Below are 20403 nucleotides of genomic sequence, written 5' to 3'. Positions count from 1 at the left end.
CAAGAAGTCATTATGCAAATGTGGCTCATTAAAGAGCACCACTGATTATGCCATTTACTGATGTGCTATTCAACACCGCCTTTCTCTACCACACAAAACTAGTGGCACTTCTTTTGAGAAAATACCTATTATATAGATAATATATATTCTGCACAAAACAGCATAAAAGATCTATCAGAGAACACTTTATCGAGCCAAAGACCCTGTTTAGCATATAATAATTGAAAGAGATGCATTTCGGTTTATTCGACAGATACTCTCGGGTGAATATACTTGCCTTCCTGAGTGTAATTTGTTTTGAGACGGATGACACCCTGACTAGAAGAGAAAACAGCTTATGTTGGAATACAATCAGTGATGATGCTTACCCTCATTCATCAAGTTGTCAAGCTTTTCCTGAGATTTAAAATGCATATAAAAGCACTCCATTACGGCAAGACGGGAAAGCCGAAGGAAGATGATCTACAAAAACGCCTTCTGTTTGGTTAGAAAACCACCCACCGTGGACTGATCTCATTTCCTGCATTGCTCACATAAAGAACACTTTTTGACCCGCTAATCATGACAATGTGTCTATGAACAGCATTTGTTATGTAAGAAAGCATGTTCCTGTGCCTTTGGCTTGTAGCCATGTGTTGATTGTCATTGCGAAGCACGCACAGAACAAAAACTCTCCGTCTCATCTTCATATGCAAATGTGAAATCCCAAAAGACTGCCAGCAATGCCATTTGGTTGATATCAGTCATGAATAAAAGTCACATTACTGCATTTCAAATTCTTATCTGTGGCATTAGGACTTACGTGAAGCTGGGCAATACTGAAGTTGGACTTCACAGGGCACAACTCCCATGTTTCATTTTCAAGAAACATTCGCAACTCCTCCAGACGAGTTCTGCAGGGGTACAAGGAGAAATTACAAGAGGTTGGCTTTTGTCAGCTGAAGACCCTTTGCCATTCAACTCACTGAAATAGAAATGGGCTGGCAAAAACTGTCGATCAGTGAAGAAGGTTAGAGCAAGTCATGCTACGATGAGTGTCAAAGTGGCCCGCTGCCAGACAAGGTCAATGCCAGCAGCCTTGTACAAAATGTCAACATCAAAAATTTTAATTTATTTTGAATGCTACGTAAGCACAAAGTGGAAGTCCACCACTAATCTCTAAAGAACATACTGGCAGTTCACATGATCATAAAGTGGGATGAGCTCTCTAGACTCAAATGAAGTGTTTGACATTTTAAATACCATCTCTAGTAACGTCTTCAATCCATTGATATTTTTAAATGCTTCAAATTTACAGCACTAGTAGGAAAAACTAAACAGTTTTGTTCTCCAAGTCAGAAGGCACAAATATATTTTAATGGCACAATGTGTTAATGGCGACGCAGTGACAGCAGAGATTAAGCATTAAGAGGACTGACAGATAATCGCTTTATGGATGCTATCCAACTGCTTGAATATTCAGAAATAATGGTAAGATGCCCTCTTTCAACGTCCTCCTCCTCATCAAGCAGCAAAGGTCTTTGTAATGCTGACTACAGCAGCAGGGAAGGATATTTCAGCCTTGTTCAGACAGACAGCTACATCTAATTGTCTAGTGTGACTGAATCAAATAACTATAGTAGTTTGTAGCGTGATCACCAAAAAGCACATTAAATTCAGATGTTAACATACCCCCTTTTTTTTTTTTTGGAATGCATTTCAAGTGTTCTTTTATGATTCGGAACATGATGCATAGTCCAGAATACACTCTCTCTATCTGAATATACTCTTACACTCATTTTTTCCTAGTGAACTACACAACATTCAATGCTTAGTGAGCGAGTCAGCAGTTTTGGACAGTATATTCTTGAATGCACAATAAGATGTTGTGAAAGACATGAGCAAATTGAGGCAAACTGACCAGTTTTCCAACCCTTCAATGACAGCTACTCACAGTTGTTGTCTCTTGGCATTGGTTTGAGATATATCATTACTATAGCAACTGATGCAGATGCACCGGATACAGACCACAACATCAAATTTCAACACTTGCGCAAGGACAATATTATGGAAGCCGGTTTCCGCCACTGAATTAAAAAAAAAAAAAAAAAAGGTTGTGACTTTCTCTCACAATTCGTACTTTTTTTCTCATAATTGTGAGATATAAACTCGCAATTCTGAGAACAGTCTTTTTTTCTCCCTCAAAACTGGACTTTAACTCGCAATTGCGAGTTTATATCTCAATTCTGAGAAAAAAAGTCAGAATTGCAAGAAAAAAAGTCTGAATTGCAAGAAAAAAAGTCAGAATTGCAAGAAAAAAAGTCTGAATTGCAAGAAAAAAAGTCAGAATTGCAAGAAAAAAAGTCTGAATTGTGAGAAAAAAAAGTCAGAATTGCGAGAAAAAAAGTCGCAATAACCTTTTTTTTATTTTTATTCAGTGGCGGAAACGGGCTTCCATACAATATGGAGAATCAGTCCTGTAGATCAGATTTAAAAATCAAATCCAATTTGCCAGCAGTGTGAACAAAGCCCCAGATGGTTATTCTCTCATCATTCTAGTCTAGAAATCTGAACACATTTTCAGACTTGAGTATTTGACAGGTACATACTTGAACACATAATTGTTTTTTACAACCTAGCTTTTAGATATATTCATATATAAAATATTGTCATAAATGTGATTTACATCTATCACAAAGAAGGTATGATGGAGTTATTATTGATATATCTACATCACTTCTCATAATTTCTTGCATTTCCTGTGAATTTATCCTATGTGGCCTTGGCGTTGCTAGTGCAATGCTATATTTAGAGCTAAATATAGAGGAACACTGTGACATTGAAAACATCCAGATTTTTTAGGCATGTTTGCAATGTTAAATCATTTGCATGTTTAATTAGTCAATTCAGCACTAAAACAGCATGAACAAATAAACAACACTATCAGTGGCCACAATACAGTGCTGCGGGAATAAGTACTTAAACCTGAAAACTCGCATTTTTGGACTTTCATCATGCTGAAGTCAATGGGGTTTTTTTAAAATGGGTTTTTGGTTAAATGTCTCTGGTTAACACAAGCTCAAGATATTTTCACATTTTGTTCTACAACATAAAACCACATACATTTTTAAACTTTTATGTGGTCTCGAAAAAGGCAGTCAATAACAAAGGGCTAAATGGGACTACTGGGGGACAGGGACATTAAGCGCCAATATGCCGAACAGGTAAACTCATCAAGTTTTTACAGCCTCATGGTGTTTTTACTCAGACTCAAAGTTTCCAAATTGTAGATTTTAAATAAAGATTGAAAGAGTTATTGGAAGCTTGATAGTGGTGACTTAAGTCATGCGACTGTGACGTAGTTTGTTTATAGGCAACCTTTAGCTTTTTACATCTGGCAATTGTATTTAAGCTCCAAAATGAATTTAAAAAGTTGTTAATTTCATGAATATTATGCTGATGAATAAATTGTGCAAGATACTGGTCACAGAGCTTACAGTTTGCAATAACTTTACAAAAATACAATCACTACAGCACTCTATTCATTTTTAGTGAATCCTGAGGTCAGTTTGGCAATGGGCTTTTCATCTTACCTGTGATAGTTCTTAAAGTAGTTTACACTCTGTCTCTTAATAGACTCTTGCAACACCTCAGACTTGCTGCCGCAGAATTCCTCTCCCACCTGCATCAACCTATCAGTCGGCAAAGAAAAAAAAACAAACAAGTAAAAAAAAAATTTTAAAGTAGAAAGCAGTTCACTCTTCTAATTAACCCCAAAGAGTCACTTCACATCACATGTCCCAGCGAGGGCAGAAAACGGTGCTTCTATTCACACAAGTCAGTGACCCCAAGGCAGGATCAATACAGAGGGCTGTGGTTTCACACACAAAATGGCCTTTTAATTGAGCCCTGTTAATGGGGATGACAGCACCACCCCTCTTGTTGAGGAACAAGCGGTTTCATTGATGCCCCCTGGCCCCATTTTCTCTTTAGGGGAGTTTCTCATGAGGCAGAAGGGATGGTGGGGGAAACGGTGAAGTTGGTCCCCGTAGGCCAATCCAATTAGCACTAATGAGGAAGTTGGTCTCTACCTGCTGATAACATCCAGAACCACAATGAAGTCGTCGTACTTGAAGTTGGACATGTCTGTTCCCAGCAAATAGGCTTTCACTTTTAATTGGACGTCCTGGGGGCAGAGAGTGGAGGGTGAGAGGTGGGAGGGCAAGTCACGAAGCTAATGGAGGAATGGAGAACAAACAGAGAAAGAAACAAGTAAATGAGCACACTCCCTACCTGCCAGATCCGTGTTAAGCCATGTTCCAGCTTCTTTTTCACATAGCTGCGGTCCACGGTGGATTCGTCTGAGCCCTCTGCGCTGGAATCATCTACAAACACAGGATTCACAGCACAATTATTTTTAAAAGTAGCTAATACTCCAGTACACTCATTATACACCATTATGACAGGAGCTCAGGTTAGTCTGATACAGTTTGGCACACGATTTCATCATGGTGCGCAGTATCTTCAACCAGGAAGTTGTTTTCTTATAAAAATTGACTCCAAAAAATTTACTAAAATGATGAAATACTGACTAAACGAAAAGGACATTTTCATCAAAAGACTTATACAGAACATCTCAACAGTCACACGTGAGATTTCTGGTGGCCAAAATCACTGGAACCAAGAACCATCACAAATTGCTCCAATGTGATGTTAGAAATTGCATTCAAAATATGAGAAAGTGGATCAGAACAGATTGTACTTGCAAAACTGCACCATGCGCTCCCAACTCTTTGGCAGCTGCAGCAATGACAGTCACGATTACAAGGACCTTGACCCTGAAATGTCACAGTGCTATGCTAATACACTAACAAAGACATTCTCTTATAACATGGGTGCCAAATATCGTTCATTTTCCAACTTTGTAGCTTGTGCAAGTGGCTCACGGCAATGAGGACCATAAGGAACCAGATACCAATAATAGAACGTCCCAAGTAAATTTCAAAAAACTTTTCAACTCCAGTGAATGTCAGAAACACTATGAAACAAGTCTAAATGTGTTCAGTATTAATGCGATCCAGTCAAGAGAGGAGGGTAGTTTCTCTGTCAAATTGTTATTTGATTAACATCTTTGGATGTACCCAAAATGGTTAAACCAAATATACATTCCAAAGTTTATAACCTCATTAAATTACATAAAAATTAAATTTGGCCCGCATAAGGTGTCTTGATCCTCAAACTATAATGAGTTTGTCACTCCTGTCTTACAATGATCAGACTAATAACAAGCTCTTCCTGCAACAAAGCAGCTGTCGCTCCTCATCAGGGGAAGTGTTCATCCTGACATACCAAAGTGAGTTTGATCAAAGAGGACACCTATCAGAGTCATCAAAATTTACCACCTAGATGCGCATTATCTATTCTGACAGAAGCTGTGCCTGTTATGTAACATGCAACAAAATAAATTGAAACAGGAAGCTCAAAAAACTTATGCGTCAGTTCATTGTGAATTCATAGTGCTGCTTTTCATTGCTTTGGTCATTATGCATCCGCTCTAATGTAAAGAGAAGGATACTTACGATGAGAATGATATGACCTGCGGCGATGAGCACAGCACGAGATGAGTGTATTAGGAGCGTGAATGTGAATGTCTATATACGCACAGCGTGACAGAGTGACTAAATACAAAAGCCCTTCAGGTGGGATTTATTCTGGACTGATACTCCAGCAGGCTCTTAGAGATACAACATAATTATCGTGTCATTGATGAGCAGATTATACAAACAGTTCCAACCTCAGCACTCTCGCTGTAAGTCATCTCTAGAGAAAACAAACATTTACACATGAACCTCCCGTGCAAAAAGCCAAATGCTCTAAAGAAACACTCCACCTGTCTGCCTTTTCTTGCCAAAGACCACTAAACCCTTCATACTAAAAATGTTGCAGGTTTGCCAGAGCCAAAACTTTGCCAAAAACAAAACATAACAAAACAACATAAAATGTACAACACAAAATACAAATCCAAACAAAACAAAACAAACATGAAACAAAACAATACAAAAACAAACTAACAAAAAACAAACAACACAACAAAGACTAAACAAAAAACATCAAAACCCTGACATATGACGTTAACAGTTCTTCTCAGTTGCTTTCAGCGGTTAGTACAACTTTTCACCCAGGAACCACCTTTTCTGTTATGGAAATTTGCAAAGTGGCATTAACCAGAAGCATTGTGAGGTTAAGCTGACAGAAACCATTGGTTCCAACATTTTTAGGAAACCATCCAGAACGGTTCCTGATTGGGCACCAGCTTTGGCACCCTATTGGTGGAAAATGGGTAAATGAAACAAGGCACAAATATTGGGACTGTTAAAGAAAGCTTCAAAGAAGAGCTCAGTGCCAGTGATTGATGGGATTTTCAGCGGATGCTCAGTGTGGCCAGCAGATGAATGTTTGGCACTCAGAAAAGAGAGCTTTTATATAGGGGAAGAGTGTTTTTATATAACAGCACGTGGTTAAACCCCAGAGAGACACCATCATCACTCAAGAGCTGTCTGTGCAGGCTTCACGTCAACTTAGTAACAACGGAGAGAAGAAAATAACTTCCATAGCAAAAACAAACCAGCTTTACATTTTACAGTAAGTGCAAGAAAAACAATTTTCTCTGATGTATACTTTAAAAAACTAGATTTGCATCATGCTTCAATTCATACGCTCACAAATCCCGTCCGGCTTTAGTTGTACAGATCACGACTTCAGCTGCAGAACACGTCAAACATTGATATTTCAGAGGCTAAATCCACAGAGCTCCAGGCTGCCTTTACCCTTTTCCTCGCTCATAACATGAAAGATTTGATCAAGTCCCTATCGCTAATGGGAACCTTCCTGAACCCCAAGGGGAAAGCGCGTTCAAACCATGTATCAGAAAATAAATGAGGTGGAAGAAACGGTCGGTGTGTGAGCAACTACCACCTCAGAAAGTCACATGACAGCAAACAAACAGTTATTTCTAACCCCCCAGTTTAAAAAATCTTCACAATGAACAAAGAAGGGGGGTGGGGGGTGGGGTGGGGGAGAAGATATTAAACCGGAGTTGAAAAGAAAAAAAAAAACCTTCCTGTGAGACCTGGCTCATACGATTATGATAACATTATCAGCTCAAACGCTTAGACTCAGTGAAGTGTAGGGAATACTGAGTGTGCTTAAATGCACTGCCTTACATGGATTATGCTTGAAAACCACAACAATGTAAAGTACTTTAAATGCAAATGTTGCATTATTGGTCATAGGTCAAAATAGGCATAAACACATACCTTTGAACATTTCGATGTAAAAAAAAAAACATGATTCCAATCACGGTAAATATTTTTTTTTTATAATTTTAGCTAATATGAGATATTACTGTGCATCTAAATAGACTCATTGATAAGAATACAACACCTAGATCCAGGAAGGACGGCTGTTCACTGTCAAGCAAACGTGTGGTGATTTTAATCAAGGATGCTCTACATATGACCTCATTACACTGACTTTGTGAGCAGTAGAAGCTGCATTAATAGTTCAAAAGAAATTGTGACCTTGGAGCAATGAAGAGAACAGACACTTTCTTTCTGCTCATGATTATATCTATGCATTTGTCCAGAAAATGTAGCAGCAGGATCAATAACATGCAATTTAACGAGTGACAGTCACATGACAGAAAAATCGTTTTTGCACCCAGACCTTGACATACAGTGGGGGTCTAAGTTGCATTATTACTAATATTAATATAAAATAATTAATTAAAAACCATAACCAAGCCATGTAAAAGCTGGACTGAATAATACTCCTGAATTTCAGAAAATTAATGTAAAAAATCTAGTTAAATTATAATAGGGGATGGTCAAAAATATTTGCAATAAAAAAATTCTGAAAGTAATTATGCATTATGCAAGAAATATTATGGAAAAACGTAAACATTTAAATATGATTTCATAATTAACAAAAAAGGGAATGATATATATTTTTACATTCATAAGTGGTCTCCAACATTTGGATCCTGCTGCCTGAAATCTAAAACATCCTATTTTAACCTCTACATGTAAATGTAATGAAAGAAGCTCTAAAGGCGTTTCTTTATATGTCCAACAATGTACAGTGGCTGAAAAATGAAAGAAAGTTCTTTTCTAAGGTCCTTTCATTAAACTTCTAGAGCCGAATCAAAGAGCTCCTTGGCTCCTGACAATAGAGTTGGACTTTTCCCCAATCATTTCAGTCCATGAGGAGTGCAGCTATGCAGAGCCACAGAGTAAATCACAGCAAGCCAACTGCTGGAGAGGACAAGAGAAATATCATCTCCCTGGCAGCGGCTCCTCACACATACACACAAACTGAAGCGGAATGAGCACACATTCGCTCCCACACAGCTGCACACAAACAGGCAACAGCACATTGTAGAGATTTCAGCATCCCAGGGAATTCTTGGGAAAGGAGAGGGGTAGACTAGCTGAACAGGCCGTTCAAGGAAAAATCAATGAAGTGAGGAAAATACAGAACATGAACCGAGCAGCACAAGAAGCCAGAGTCCTCTCACTAATGATCACTAAAATAAAAGAGAGGAAATAATATTGCGAAATATTATTGTAACTTAAAACAACTTTTTCTATATCTATTAATTTATTCCTGTGGTGGCAAATGAGAAATTTTAGATTATTAAACATTTATTGTTAATAACAATATTATCAATCAAAACAGTTGTGCTGCTTAAGATTTTGGTGTAAATTGTGGGGGGGGTTTTTTGTGGTAATGATGGCATCAATTTTGATCAATTTATTGCATTCTTACTTAAAAATATAATATATATAAATCTGACTAAATCCAATTTTTTGAATGGTAGTGTATGTTAATATACACATTATACTACCAGATAAAATGTCACCTTTTGATTTATGCTACAACAGCATGAGCTTGTCTCATCAAATATTCAAATCATGTAATTAACAAACGTGCAATTAATTCAATTAAACTTTTAGCTGATTGACAACTCTAATAATGTGTCATGTGCAACTCCTCACTGAGGCTTATCTTCTCTGGCAGCTCTTTATTTACAGATTATTCATGAGGGACATCAAGGGTAAAGTGACATTGATTACTCATAACCTTTCTTCCTGGTAAATCTGAAAGGATGCAGGTGTACAACTGTAATTCACTACAAACAGCAGGAAATAGGCTTCAATAAAAAGATGGTCATTAGATTGTTTTTCTTATTAAAAGCAAATTCTATTTAAAATAATATGATAAGTAGAGGCACAAAAGAGATGAGTGGCAAAAAAAAAAAAAAAACGCCAAAGTTTTTGACCCAAGCTGACAGGACGGTCTGACACACCGGAGGCCTAATTCTTCAGGATAAAGCGTAAAGTTTGAGAGGACAAAACCACACATTTTTCCTGAGGTGTAAACACACGGCTAGGAGAGAACAAGAAAACCTGACATTCTCACTCTAGAGAAACCTGCGTGAAAACAACAAACTTGGACTATTAGTATCAAGGCATTTTTGACTTCCAAGCTGAAAACATATCCAAAGAACAAACAAACCACCCTTTTCCAGCTAAAAAATACGTAACTGCAGCCCTGCTTTCTTTAGTCTTAAAGTGGTGATTTTGTGCTTAGGAAGGATCATCCAAAAGCAGAAATCATATGGTGAGTCTCTCCAGTAAATCTGTTAATAGACTGAGACATGAGGGAGGCATTAAATACAAAAATGGCTGAAATCCTCACTTTGAATGTCCTCATTCACACTCGACAGTCTCCTAATAAAAGACAAATGGCTGAATTGTTTAGGAACAAGAGCAATGCATGATTTACTACCTCATTCAGAGAAAGCATCTTTCCCAAAGTTCCCAGTTGATCCATTCCCACTCAACAGAGCCAAACCTCTAAAGCAGGACCTTCAACCAAAGTTACAACATCTTCGTCCCTTCTTACTCAAGCACATATACACACAACCAAAGGCGAGCAGCTGTGCTTTCCCAATGACACAGACACAATCAATCAATCTAAACTGCTTACCGAACCCCAAAACCGATCCTGAGAAAGACCCTGCCAAATCAAGGTATAACTTGCATTCTAATGAATTACTTTCGACTGGTTTTTCCACACATGGTTGTCAGTGATTATACACCTTGTGAAATTAGATAGCAAAGCAAGTCACAGGCCAGCGGAGGCAATTTACCTGTTGATAGCTCTGGCAGCTAAGAGGAAAGTAAAGTCATCTTGACACGGACCAAGATGAATACCGTACACAGCAGCACGCAACAAGAGGTGTAATTGTCAATTTCACACAGGGATTGGTGCATTATTCAATGCTACGGACACACGTATGAAGTAAAGCATATCGGTCTCCTGATATACTGCGCTCACTACAGAACAGAATATCAACTAGATATATGTAAATAAATTAGATGTTTGAATTTTCCCCAAGATCATTACCATTCATCCTTTTAAATTATGAAATGCAATCTCATATTTAATACCATTAAGCTTAAGGTAACACTTTATAATAAAGTTCAATTAGCTAACATTAGTCAATGCATGAGGTATCACAAAATAACAACGAACAAAGATTTCACAGCATTTATAAATTCTAGCTAATATATGAATTCTAGTTAATATATATAGACAGACAGATAGATAGTTCTGTTAATAATTTATGTTCATTTATAACACAATAAACAAATGTTATTTTATATTGTTAAATGTTATAATTTAAACTTTAAATGTTAAAATGTAATAACATATGCAGAACTTAGCATTAACCAAGATGAATAAATGTTGTATTATTTCATGCACTGTGTATAAAAAAAAAAAATTTAGATATACACACCAGGGCCTGAGTTTCGGTTTTTAAACTGGGGGGGAACTCCCCCCTTACATGGGTCACATGGGGGGGGGGGGGGGTTTAAAGATTCTTGGGGGGGGGGGGAGAATAAATTGACACATCGGGCTAAATTAATCATCTTCATTTATGTCTACAGTTTTTAATGTATCTTGGTTTTCAAAGAATTATAACAAAATTTGTCATGCTCTCTTTCAAATTGACATTAAGAACTGTATTAAAACTATATATTAAGAATCACTGTATTTGTATATTCCAGTTTCAGTTCAATTTCTTTGTTTTTTAAAAAAAAACTTTATACAAAATACACCATGCTCTCCTTCAAACTGACATTAAGAACTATATATTAAGGTCTCTCAATTTCAGTGTATTTCATGGGTTTCAGATCAGTTCAGTTCTTTGCTTTTTCAAAACTTCATACAAAATACGTCATGCTCTCCTTCAAATTAACATTAAGAACGCTGTTTAAACTATATATTAATGTATCTCAGTTTCAGTGTCATTCATGTTTCAGTTCAATTTTAGTCACTTTTTTTCCATTGCTTGTGACTTTGTGACTTCTTTCCTCTGTCTCCTCCTCTTCATCTCTTTCCATTTGATGATGGCTTTCATTTTTGTGCCTTCTGAATAAAAAAAGAAATGTCTCCTCTTTCTATAGCCAAATATTTTTTTTTCCCCTAATGTGTTTAAGCGTTGTGAAATAATCTAATCAGTGTTATTTTTGTTTTTATTTAAGAAAAAAAGCTCTCCAAAGATTAAAAACCATTTCAGTGAATGATCTTTATTCCGACATAAATTAAATAACACAAGGAGAAATATCATGCATACCAAGCTGTTGGCGTCTTCTCGCCGTTGAAACATGGGTCGTTACGTGAGAGATGATGACGATCAGTGAACAGGAGTCTATTTTCTTATGTTCATTCATGTTAACTTTCGATAAAATGCGCATTTTAAGATAAGGAGATGATGATTTACTCTCGCTTCACTGCTGCTGTGTTGAGGAGTCGGCGGGCGCGCTCTATCCACTCACACACTATAAAGAGCAAAACAGCATTTGATGTTTGAATTTCGGGATTAAAATAATATAATTTGGAAGCCGATAACATCTTCACAAGCAACTCATTATGACTCAGAATATTAGAGCGCGTTACACAGCCTTGTGTGAATCAGTGCGACGCGGGCCACGGAGAACACGCCGATGCTCTGCTACAGGACTCAACGACAGAGAAGGCCGGTGCAGCGCTGTTTTTAAAAAAAAGACAGGCTGTTTGAACCAGTGATTTATTTATTTTTTCGCGTCTGAAGATGTATTTAATCTGAGATGAAGCAAATCTATTTGTGCGGGAATTTCTCGCATTATAAAAGTTAAACTTGCGGGAATGGTTTAAATTATGCGCGATCCCCGCAATCCCGCGCCGAAATTCAAGCCTTGCACACATGTATATATGTGTATGTGATATGTGTGTGTGTGTGTGTGTGTGTGTGTGTGTGTGCGTGCGTGCATGCATATATATATAATCCATAATAAAAAAAATATATATTTTTACAACATTTTGGCAGCTGTAGTTGCCAGAATAATTTTGCAAAAAAAAATGTAATGCAATAAACATTCATTAAACAACAGACGATGTAACATAAAACCCAAATGTACATAAATGCTACAAAAGCTATTAAGAAACATGATTATATATATAAAATACTTTTTCAGTTTACAGTTTTTGACTGTAAATTACACGTTGACTTGTTCTTTACTTCTAAAAATTGTACAATTAACAGCATTTTACTGTAAAATTACATTAAATATCTGGTTGGATCTTTTACAGTTTTTCACTGTATACAGTACATGAACTTACTGTTAACCTATAAAACAGTTTTTTCCCTTAGCATTTTTACAATATTTTACAGTTAAATTTATACTAATTTACTAATTTATTTTAACGTCATTTAATATAGTGATTAATGTTAATATTTCATCTTTTAAACAGTCCTGGCCTGGTTTACATCCATTGTACAGTAATTGCACTACTGTAAGCTTTTTTTATTTATTTACAGAATTAGGCTATTTTCTGAGGTTATCAACAATGCCATAAACGCCAATCAATAGAGGTCAACATGTAATTGAAAATTCAGGACTTTACTGTAAGATACACACCAATCAGGTATTTAAAAATGAGTGTGTGGCCTTCACCTTTCCTCACTTTCTATGTCAATACATTTCAGTGCGTCACTTTCCCAGTCTCCCATGAATAATTATTTTTCCTCATTTGGAAAGCTGGTTCTACTCATTGGGTGGACAGCCCTTGAAAATCGGCGGTTAACAAATTTAGCATATTCCATGTTTAAGAACAACGGCTTCTTAGGAGTAGGTGGAATTAATACATAACTGACAAGTTTAGCGTATCAGCCATCAAATCCTAGGAAATGCATTCATCCGTTTTGCCATTGATGGAAGGTTAAAGTGCCCCCTCAGGCAAAAGATTAGTCAAGGACACTACTGTATTTGGATCCAATAAATGCAGCCTTGGTGAGCGCAAGAGACTTCTTTTAAAGAATTTAATCATTTACAAATCATGCTTTGTGGGTGAAAAAGGAATAATTTAAGCCACCTCATAACATCTTCCTAAGTAAAAATGAACCTCAGCTTTGTGGAGTAACTGATGACACAAGCAAAAATTCTTGCCTATCCTCAATAAGGCCAGACACTGACACTGCTGCACTGTCACAGTGTCCTCTGCTTTTCCATAGCCTACAGGCCTGCAGATTAGTGCAGTCACTTAGTTGAAGAAGCTATTGAACGCGGGAAAGAGGGAAAAAAAAGTCCTGAAAGAAATGGGCAGGAGATGAGAGAACACCTTAAGAATATAAACCAAACATCAGGGCTGCAAAAACAACTGATGACTAGCAAGCACATGATACACTCGGCGTCCCCACAATGTCTCAATCACAAATGATTCTTGAACTTGATCGGTCAAATATCTCAGGCTAAATATATGCAAAGGTGCATAACAACTGAGATTTTTTATTTATTTTTATTTTTTGAGAGAGATTAGGATGCAGTTTCTCTACATGGCATAAAAAAGTTTCCCAGTAAATTATTCCACCACAAGCAAAAATGTTTTTGCAATATTATTCAAGATATATTTTCTATGAATTCTGCTTCAAGTAAATTCATATTTAAAAAAAAAAAAAAAAAAAGTTTACATGTTATGGCTAAGTGAGACAAAAATACTGAATTTTTTTTAGCAGTGTAGACAAGGCTAAATTATAGATTAAGATTAATAAAATTGAGCGTACTTTTTGTTCCACTGGCAGACTTTCCACTTATTTAAACAAAGCTTGCTAAATGCATTTTATATTATTAAATAAAATTGTACGTTATTTTCTAAAAGCCATTTTGGCAGAGTATATCTGAAAAAATGATGACTATGGTGGAAGTAATTGTTCTTTAGAGGACTGATGTGGAGAAAAGTACAAAAATGTGTGTATTGCTTGGCTTAAATTATTCACTTGAGTTGTAGCAAATGTGAAAAATAAATGAATAGCACGAATAACAGAGATTATAAAAAGAATACAATGCAAGTACAAGACAATTGCTAAATTCTAAAGTAGTACAGAGCTGGCTGTGTTAAAAGCCATAAGAAAATACCAGTTTTAAAGAAAATACTTCCATTAAAACGAATGATTTATGTCCCTCATTTAATATTTATAGAAAATAACCACAAACCTATCATTACCTACAGCAACAATGCCTGTTCAGTTAGTAGCATTCCGTACACTTCCCTCTGTAGGGGGTATTAGGGTACTTTAGAAAGGTTCAATGAATTTCCAAGGACAGACCTAACCAAGAACAAGCACCAATCTGTTTCAGCACTGCTCAGTGACCTCAGAAATCGAAACGGGGGCAAGACAGAAAGGCAAACGTTACAAACTACACTGCAGCTAGCTAACGGCGCAGAGCTCCTTTCAATTACCTGCTCAGTCTCCTTGGCCACTGCTGTGCCGATTACAGCACACAAAAAAATAAATTTCCTCTGAATACACAAGGCAGGACCTTACACTATAAAAGCACAAATGTAATGCTTATAAATCTAACCATCACAGGTAGTGAGCACCCTAATGAATCCCTAGCTCTTTCTAATAAAACTGATTTAGTTACATATAAAGGAGCAAAAATACAGAACGATTCCACCTCCAGACAGTTTAGAGAAACACAAGAGAACTCAGAGAGTTGCATCAGCAAAAAGATGAAGCATAGGTGCCAAAGAACATTGAAAAAAATTATATTACTGTCAGAGATGATGCAAAGTAGTCCACATGACACGTTACACCAGAGTTTGAATCTGGCTTGGGACATTTACAGATCCCACACCCCATATTTTTTCTTATCTTTCCCCACTTCTTCCTAACTCATTAAGTAATTAAATTAATTAAGGGGAAGTCGTGGCCTAATGGTTAGAGAGACGGACTTGTAATCCAAAGGTTGCGGGTTCGAGTCTCGGGCCGGCAGGGATTGTAGGTGGGGGGAGTGAAGGTCCAGCGCTCTCTCCACCCTCAATACCACGACTGAGGTGCCCTTGAGCAAGGCACCGAACCCCCAACTGCTCCCCGGGCGCCGCAGCATAAATGGCTGCCCACTGCTCCGGGTGTGCGTTCACGGTGTGTGTGTGTTCACTGCTGTGTGTGTGCACGTTGGATGGGTTAAATGCAGAGCATGAATTCAGAATATGGGTCACTATACTTGGCAGTATGTCACTTCACTAAATTAATTTGTAAAAAATCCAATTCTCAAACATTATCTTTCCCTATATAAAAACAAAGTTTATATCAAATTTCATTACATATTAAGAGAAATTAGGGTTAAACAACCTGAAACCATAAAAAAGCTAGGAACTTCAGCAAAGGATACATGTACTAGACATAAAAATCACAATAAATACAACAACAAAATTACTAAAACTTAAACTTAAATAAAAATTAAAAATCAAATATAAAAATACTATAATAGTATCCAAATGATACTAAACTATATTATATATAACTGTCTAATTCCATTGGCAGATTTTAATTATTTATCTTACTAAATTTACTGAAGAAACAAGTTAAAAAAAAAACAAAAAAAAAAACTAAGTAATATTAAATTTAAGGTACAAGACTAAATTCATATACAATTTGGCTAAGGTATTTTGTCTTGTTTAAAGGATGTTTATACTGGAAGAAAAGACCAAGATGCTGCTGAAGGATTTTTTTCCCAAATGTCAAATGTACAAGAGGCATTATGATAGGGAATATGGAGTGTTAATATTTCAGCCAGCTTGAGCCTGATATCTGATCAGAGCTACTGATTGTATCATGGGAAGTCGTTTTGATGCTCTGCTTAGTGCCATTGTTGTTATTGTTCTGCTTTCGCTGACTATCTCTGCATGACAGCTCTGGCCCAGGATCTGGAATTGTGCCTTGAATGTCAGCCAAAAAGTATATTATTGGCACAACGTGTCATTTTGAATCTTCTGAATAGTGCCATTGGTAAGACTGAAATAAATTGCTGTCTTTTGTCACTTTTATTATATTTAAAACACAGTTTACCCAAAAAAATTAACATGACTCTTTACAGAGGTACCAAGAGTGACTGATTTTGCTTACCCGCACCAGGAGTCGCCTCTTCTTCTTTGTAGTGCTCATCATGCCACTGCATGGTTAGATAGTAACTGAGCATCACCTCCCACAAGGCCTTGCAGAGGTCGGTCAAGCAGGGGATGTAGCTGTCTGTGGTAATGTGCTGGGGTGAGAAAGATAAATGAAAAGAGCTTCATTCTCACTGTTTTGATTTCCACAAGCCCCTACAGGTTCAACAACAACAACAGAACAACAACTGATTTCAAAAAGTAGTGTCAACAAAGATATACAGGAAATGATGGCATGTGACACTGAAGACTGGTATTATGGCTGCCGAAAATTCAATTTTGCTATCACAGGAATAAATTACATATTAAAATAGAAACAGTTGTTTAAAAAAAAAACAAAAAAAAAACAAAAAAAAAAATATATATATATATATATATATATATATATATATATATATATATATATATATATATATATATATATATATATATATATATATATCAATCATAATATTACAGTTTTTACTCCAATAACAGTATATACATATACTAAACCTTCCAAATACTTTGTAAAGATCCATAGATGCCCTAAAAATTCAAATCTGAGCAAAAAGACACACTAAAGATCTGGAGACGAACCCAGTTTAGCCTGACATTATGTGTCTCTGATGTGTGTCCTTAAATCTAGCTGAAGAGCCATTTGGAAAACAGTAAATCTGACATTGAGGGAGCATGAATACACCAGAGATAATGATTGACCTGCTGTGGACCTTAATGAATATTTACCATGCAATCAATCCTTCAAAACCTCAAAATCTTACAGAATCTCTAGCATTCCTTGGAACGCTATAATTAGAAATAATACCATAGAGACAACAAAACAAGCTCCTGTCTGGGATGAGAGACTGTATATCAAATCGGGAGGTGGACTGTGCACGAAGTAAAATACAGTTTGAATCAACTTTGACTTCGGTGACAACAGCGTTCTCAGAGGAGCTGACATACTTCCTTTGGTCAGTGCGATTTGTGGCCGGGAAAAGCTGACATAAACTTTGCTGTGTCTAGAAGCGCTGCATTGCCGACTCCATCCATACACATATTCATCAATGCTGTCAGCAGTGAGATGCTGGAGCTCTATCTCTGGCTTTTCTTCTTAACCAAGCTTGGAAGCTCTGCAAACTACTGGAGCCTGGTAAATTACGATCGGCCTGAGGCTCGCCAAGGCTGTTTTTGAAGGCAAGGGAATGGCACATAGCAACACGGCCTCCAGCTGTGGAAAAGCTAACAGTTTTTGCTCTTTGGTTACAATTTATGTATTACCGTCATCACTTTTTACTACCGAACCAGTGTTGCTGCAAGGCTTATTTGTAAATTTACCAATGGACTCTTTAAATTAGGCTCCACCATAGAAGCCTTTCAGCTTCTGATTGTCTATTGCCAAAAATTGGCCTAATCAACGGTAATGGCACACAGCAACACGGCCTCCAGCTGTGGAAAAGCTAACCGTTTTTGTGCTTTAGTTACAATTAATGCATTACCGTCATCACTTTTTACTACTGAACCAGTGTTGCTGCAAGGCTTATTTATACGTTTACCAATGGACTCTGTAAATTAGGCTCCACCGCAGAAGCCTTTTAGCTTCTGATTGTCTATTGCCAAAAATTTAACCAATCAACTTTACTGAAGCTTTACTTAGGATACGATTGAGGTCACTGCGCAGGAACTTCAAATGTGAACAACATTTATAAAGCTAATGGCATAGTCATGTTGCCAGTTTATGTTTATAGTCTATGAAAAAAAGCATAAAATGAAACATTAGTGCAGGAAACTATCAAATTGAATTGTCCACTAAATCTTGAGACATAAGAAAACAAAAATGTAGCACAACACTGTGCTAATGTAGCACTGCCATTAGTTAAGAGCAGTATTTACAATTTGAAATTCAAACAGTGAAATTCAATACCTGTGCTAACATGAGATTAAAATTCTATAGTATTAAATATTAAACCTGTATGTAAAATGTAAATATGCACTATGCATGTAAATACATATGTATTTAATTCTGCAGTCCCTAACTTTTTTGGTTAAAAATGACGCAAAATTAATTTGAGCAAGTACTTAACCAGCCATTGTAAGGTAAGGTAAGACATTTAAATGGTTCATTAGGTAACAGTTGTTCGCTTAATCAGTGGAGTCTCTTATGTTGTGTTTTTTTTCTCGTCTTGCTTCGTTCATTATGATAAAAGATTTACTTATTTATTGATTTATTATGATGCATTTGATTTATTTATTTTAAAACAATATAAGTTCAAACGAAATTATGAAAAAGTTATTAAATTATTATTATTTGAAGTGGATACTAGGTTCGTAAATATACAAAATGTTTCGTCACATTAGTTTTGTATCTGACAAAGATGAGTAATAGGCAAGGAAATTTTTTTTTTTTTAAATCACACATTCTTGAGAAAACAGAAGCTCCCAAACATAAATGAACACTTCAGAACACTAATCACATTCATTAAATTGAATTCCTTGATCCATAAACTTGTTTCAGCCCTGTTTTCACCCAGTACTCAAGAACCAGTGTGTCTCTTTTTGCAGCAGCACTAGACCTCTAAGATCATCTCAGAGTTTGCTTTTACATGTTCTCATATCATGGTTGAAAACCAAAGGTGATCGAGCCTTTCCTGTGGTAGCCCCATGTCTTTGGAATGGTCTCCCATTGCACATTAGATCATATGACTCATTAGACCGTTTTAAATCAATGTTGAAAACACACCTTTGCTCTGTGGCATACAGTTGCCCCTAGCTGTTAGGAATATTCAGTGATGGATATTGTTGTGTCTTGTGTCTGTTTTTGATTAATTTTTATATGTAAAGCACTTTGGTCAACTGGTGTTGTTTTTAAATGTGCTATTTAAATAAATGTTGAACCAGTGTGTCCAAAAAAAAAAACCATCAATAGTTTCCCTCTGTTTTGAGAGACACTTAGTCAAGACTACAACTTAAAAAAACACACTTGTTGAACAAATTGAGACTTTAAAACAAACAATCAAATGAATAAAAACACTCATTCACTTTTGTATCCACATACTGAGACACGATGCGACCTGATCCGAGTGGCTGCAATAAATCTAATTAGGTCTGTGCTGCATACAGAAAAAAGCTTTGGGCATTTAGAGGTGATTCATCACTTTGCAGTAACAGATAAACAAGCTCATATGAAACCATCCCACACAACTCATTATACTAGAGCGGCTCCGACTAATGCAATGAACTGTGGCTCAAGTATTACACCGAAGGAAATGCGTAACATTGCCAAAGCTGCCAAAATGTAATACTCAAGGCCGAAAGCAATAATTATATGAGCCATTCATCTCATTTGAAGTTGATTAATTGTTTTGGACAGCTTCATCCCTTCTTTGAATAAAGTTGTATAGCAGCAATCATTGAGCGTAAGGAGATACATGATGCTTAGCTGGATTAACACTGATCTAGTGGTTACTACACAGGAAGTATAGTATTCTAATTGATGACTAATGACTCCTGTAGGTGAGCAGAGGGAAAAGTCAGCATCTCATTCAAACAATCAATCCCTCAACCTCTCCTGATGACTTCCTGCTTTTGGGATTGAGGCATTGTTGCCTGGCAACTGAGCGTTGGTGGAGAGAAAGGATGATAAATGTCTTTCTAATCTCAAAGGAGTCTTATTAGACAGACAGATGGACATTTATAGCTGATATTTTGATAAGAACATTTCACGCTCTGTATGGGATTCAGGCAGGTGCACAGAAACAGATTCAGGTCAGTGACTTCATTCAATGGTGAGGTGGGAATTACATCTGAAAACATGAGAAAGTTCTTTCATGTACTCTTGATTTTTTCCTCCCTATAGTCTCAAAGACATCACTGGGGTTATTTCAGTGC

General features: G+C 36.6%; 1 protein-coding gene across 3 annotated transcripts in view; it reads right to left on the bottom strand.

The window, feature by feature from the left end:
- The window catches only part of LOC306847063 (syndetin-like), a 118744-nt gene that overhangs the window by 49279 nt on the left and 49062 nt on the right, over positions 1-20403 (bottom strand). For all 3 annotated transcript variants that reach the window (XR_013782128.1, XM_079380810.1, XM_079380811.1), the window contains exons 13-17: positions 16496-16631; positions 4273-4364; positions 4071-4165; positions 3573-3671; positions 803-893 (exon numbers count right to left, since the gene is read on the bottom strand). Coding sequence is in view for 2 of the 3 variants with exons in the window: in XM_079380810.1 (XP_079236936.1) it covers positions 803-893; positions 3573-3671; positions 4071-4165; positions 4273-4364; positions 16496-16631 (513 nt within the window). In the remaining variant the exon portion in view is untranslated. The remainder of the gene's footprint in view (positions 1-802; positions 894-3572; positions 3672-4070; positions 4166-4272; positions 4365-16495; positions 16632-20403) is intronic.

This window comes from Barbus barbus (assembly GCF_936440315.1).
Source record: "Barbus barbus genome assembly, chromosome: 27".
NCBI lineage: Eukaryota > Metazoa > Chordata > Actinopteri > Cypriniformes > Cyprinidae > Barbus > Barbus barbus.
The sequence above is the reverse complement of the archived record's forward strand: the minus strand, read 5'-3'. Positions and strand labels throughout refer to the sequence as shown.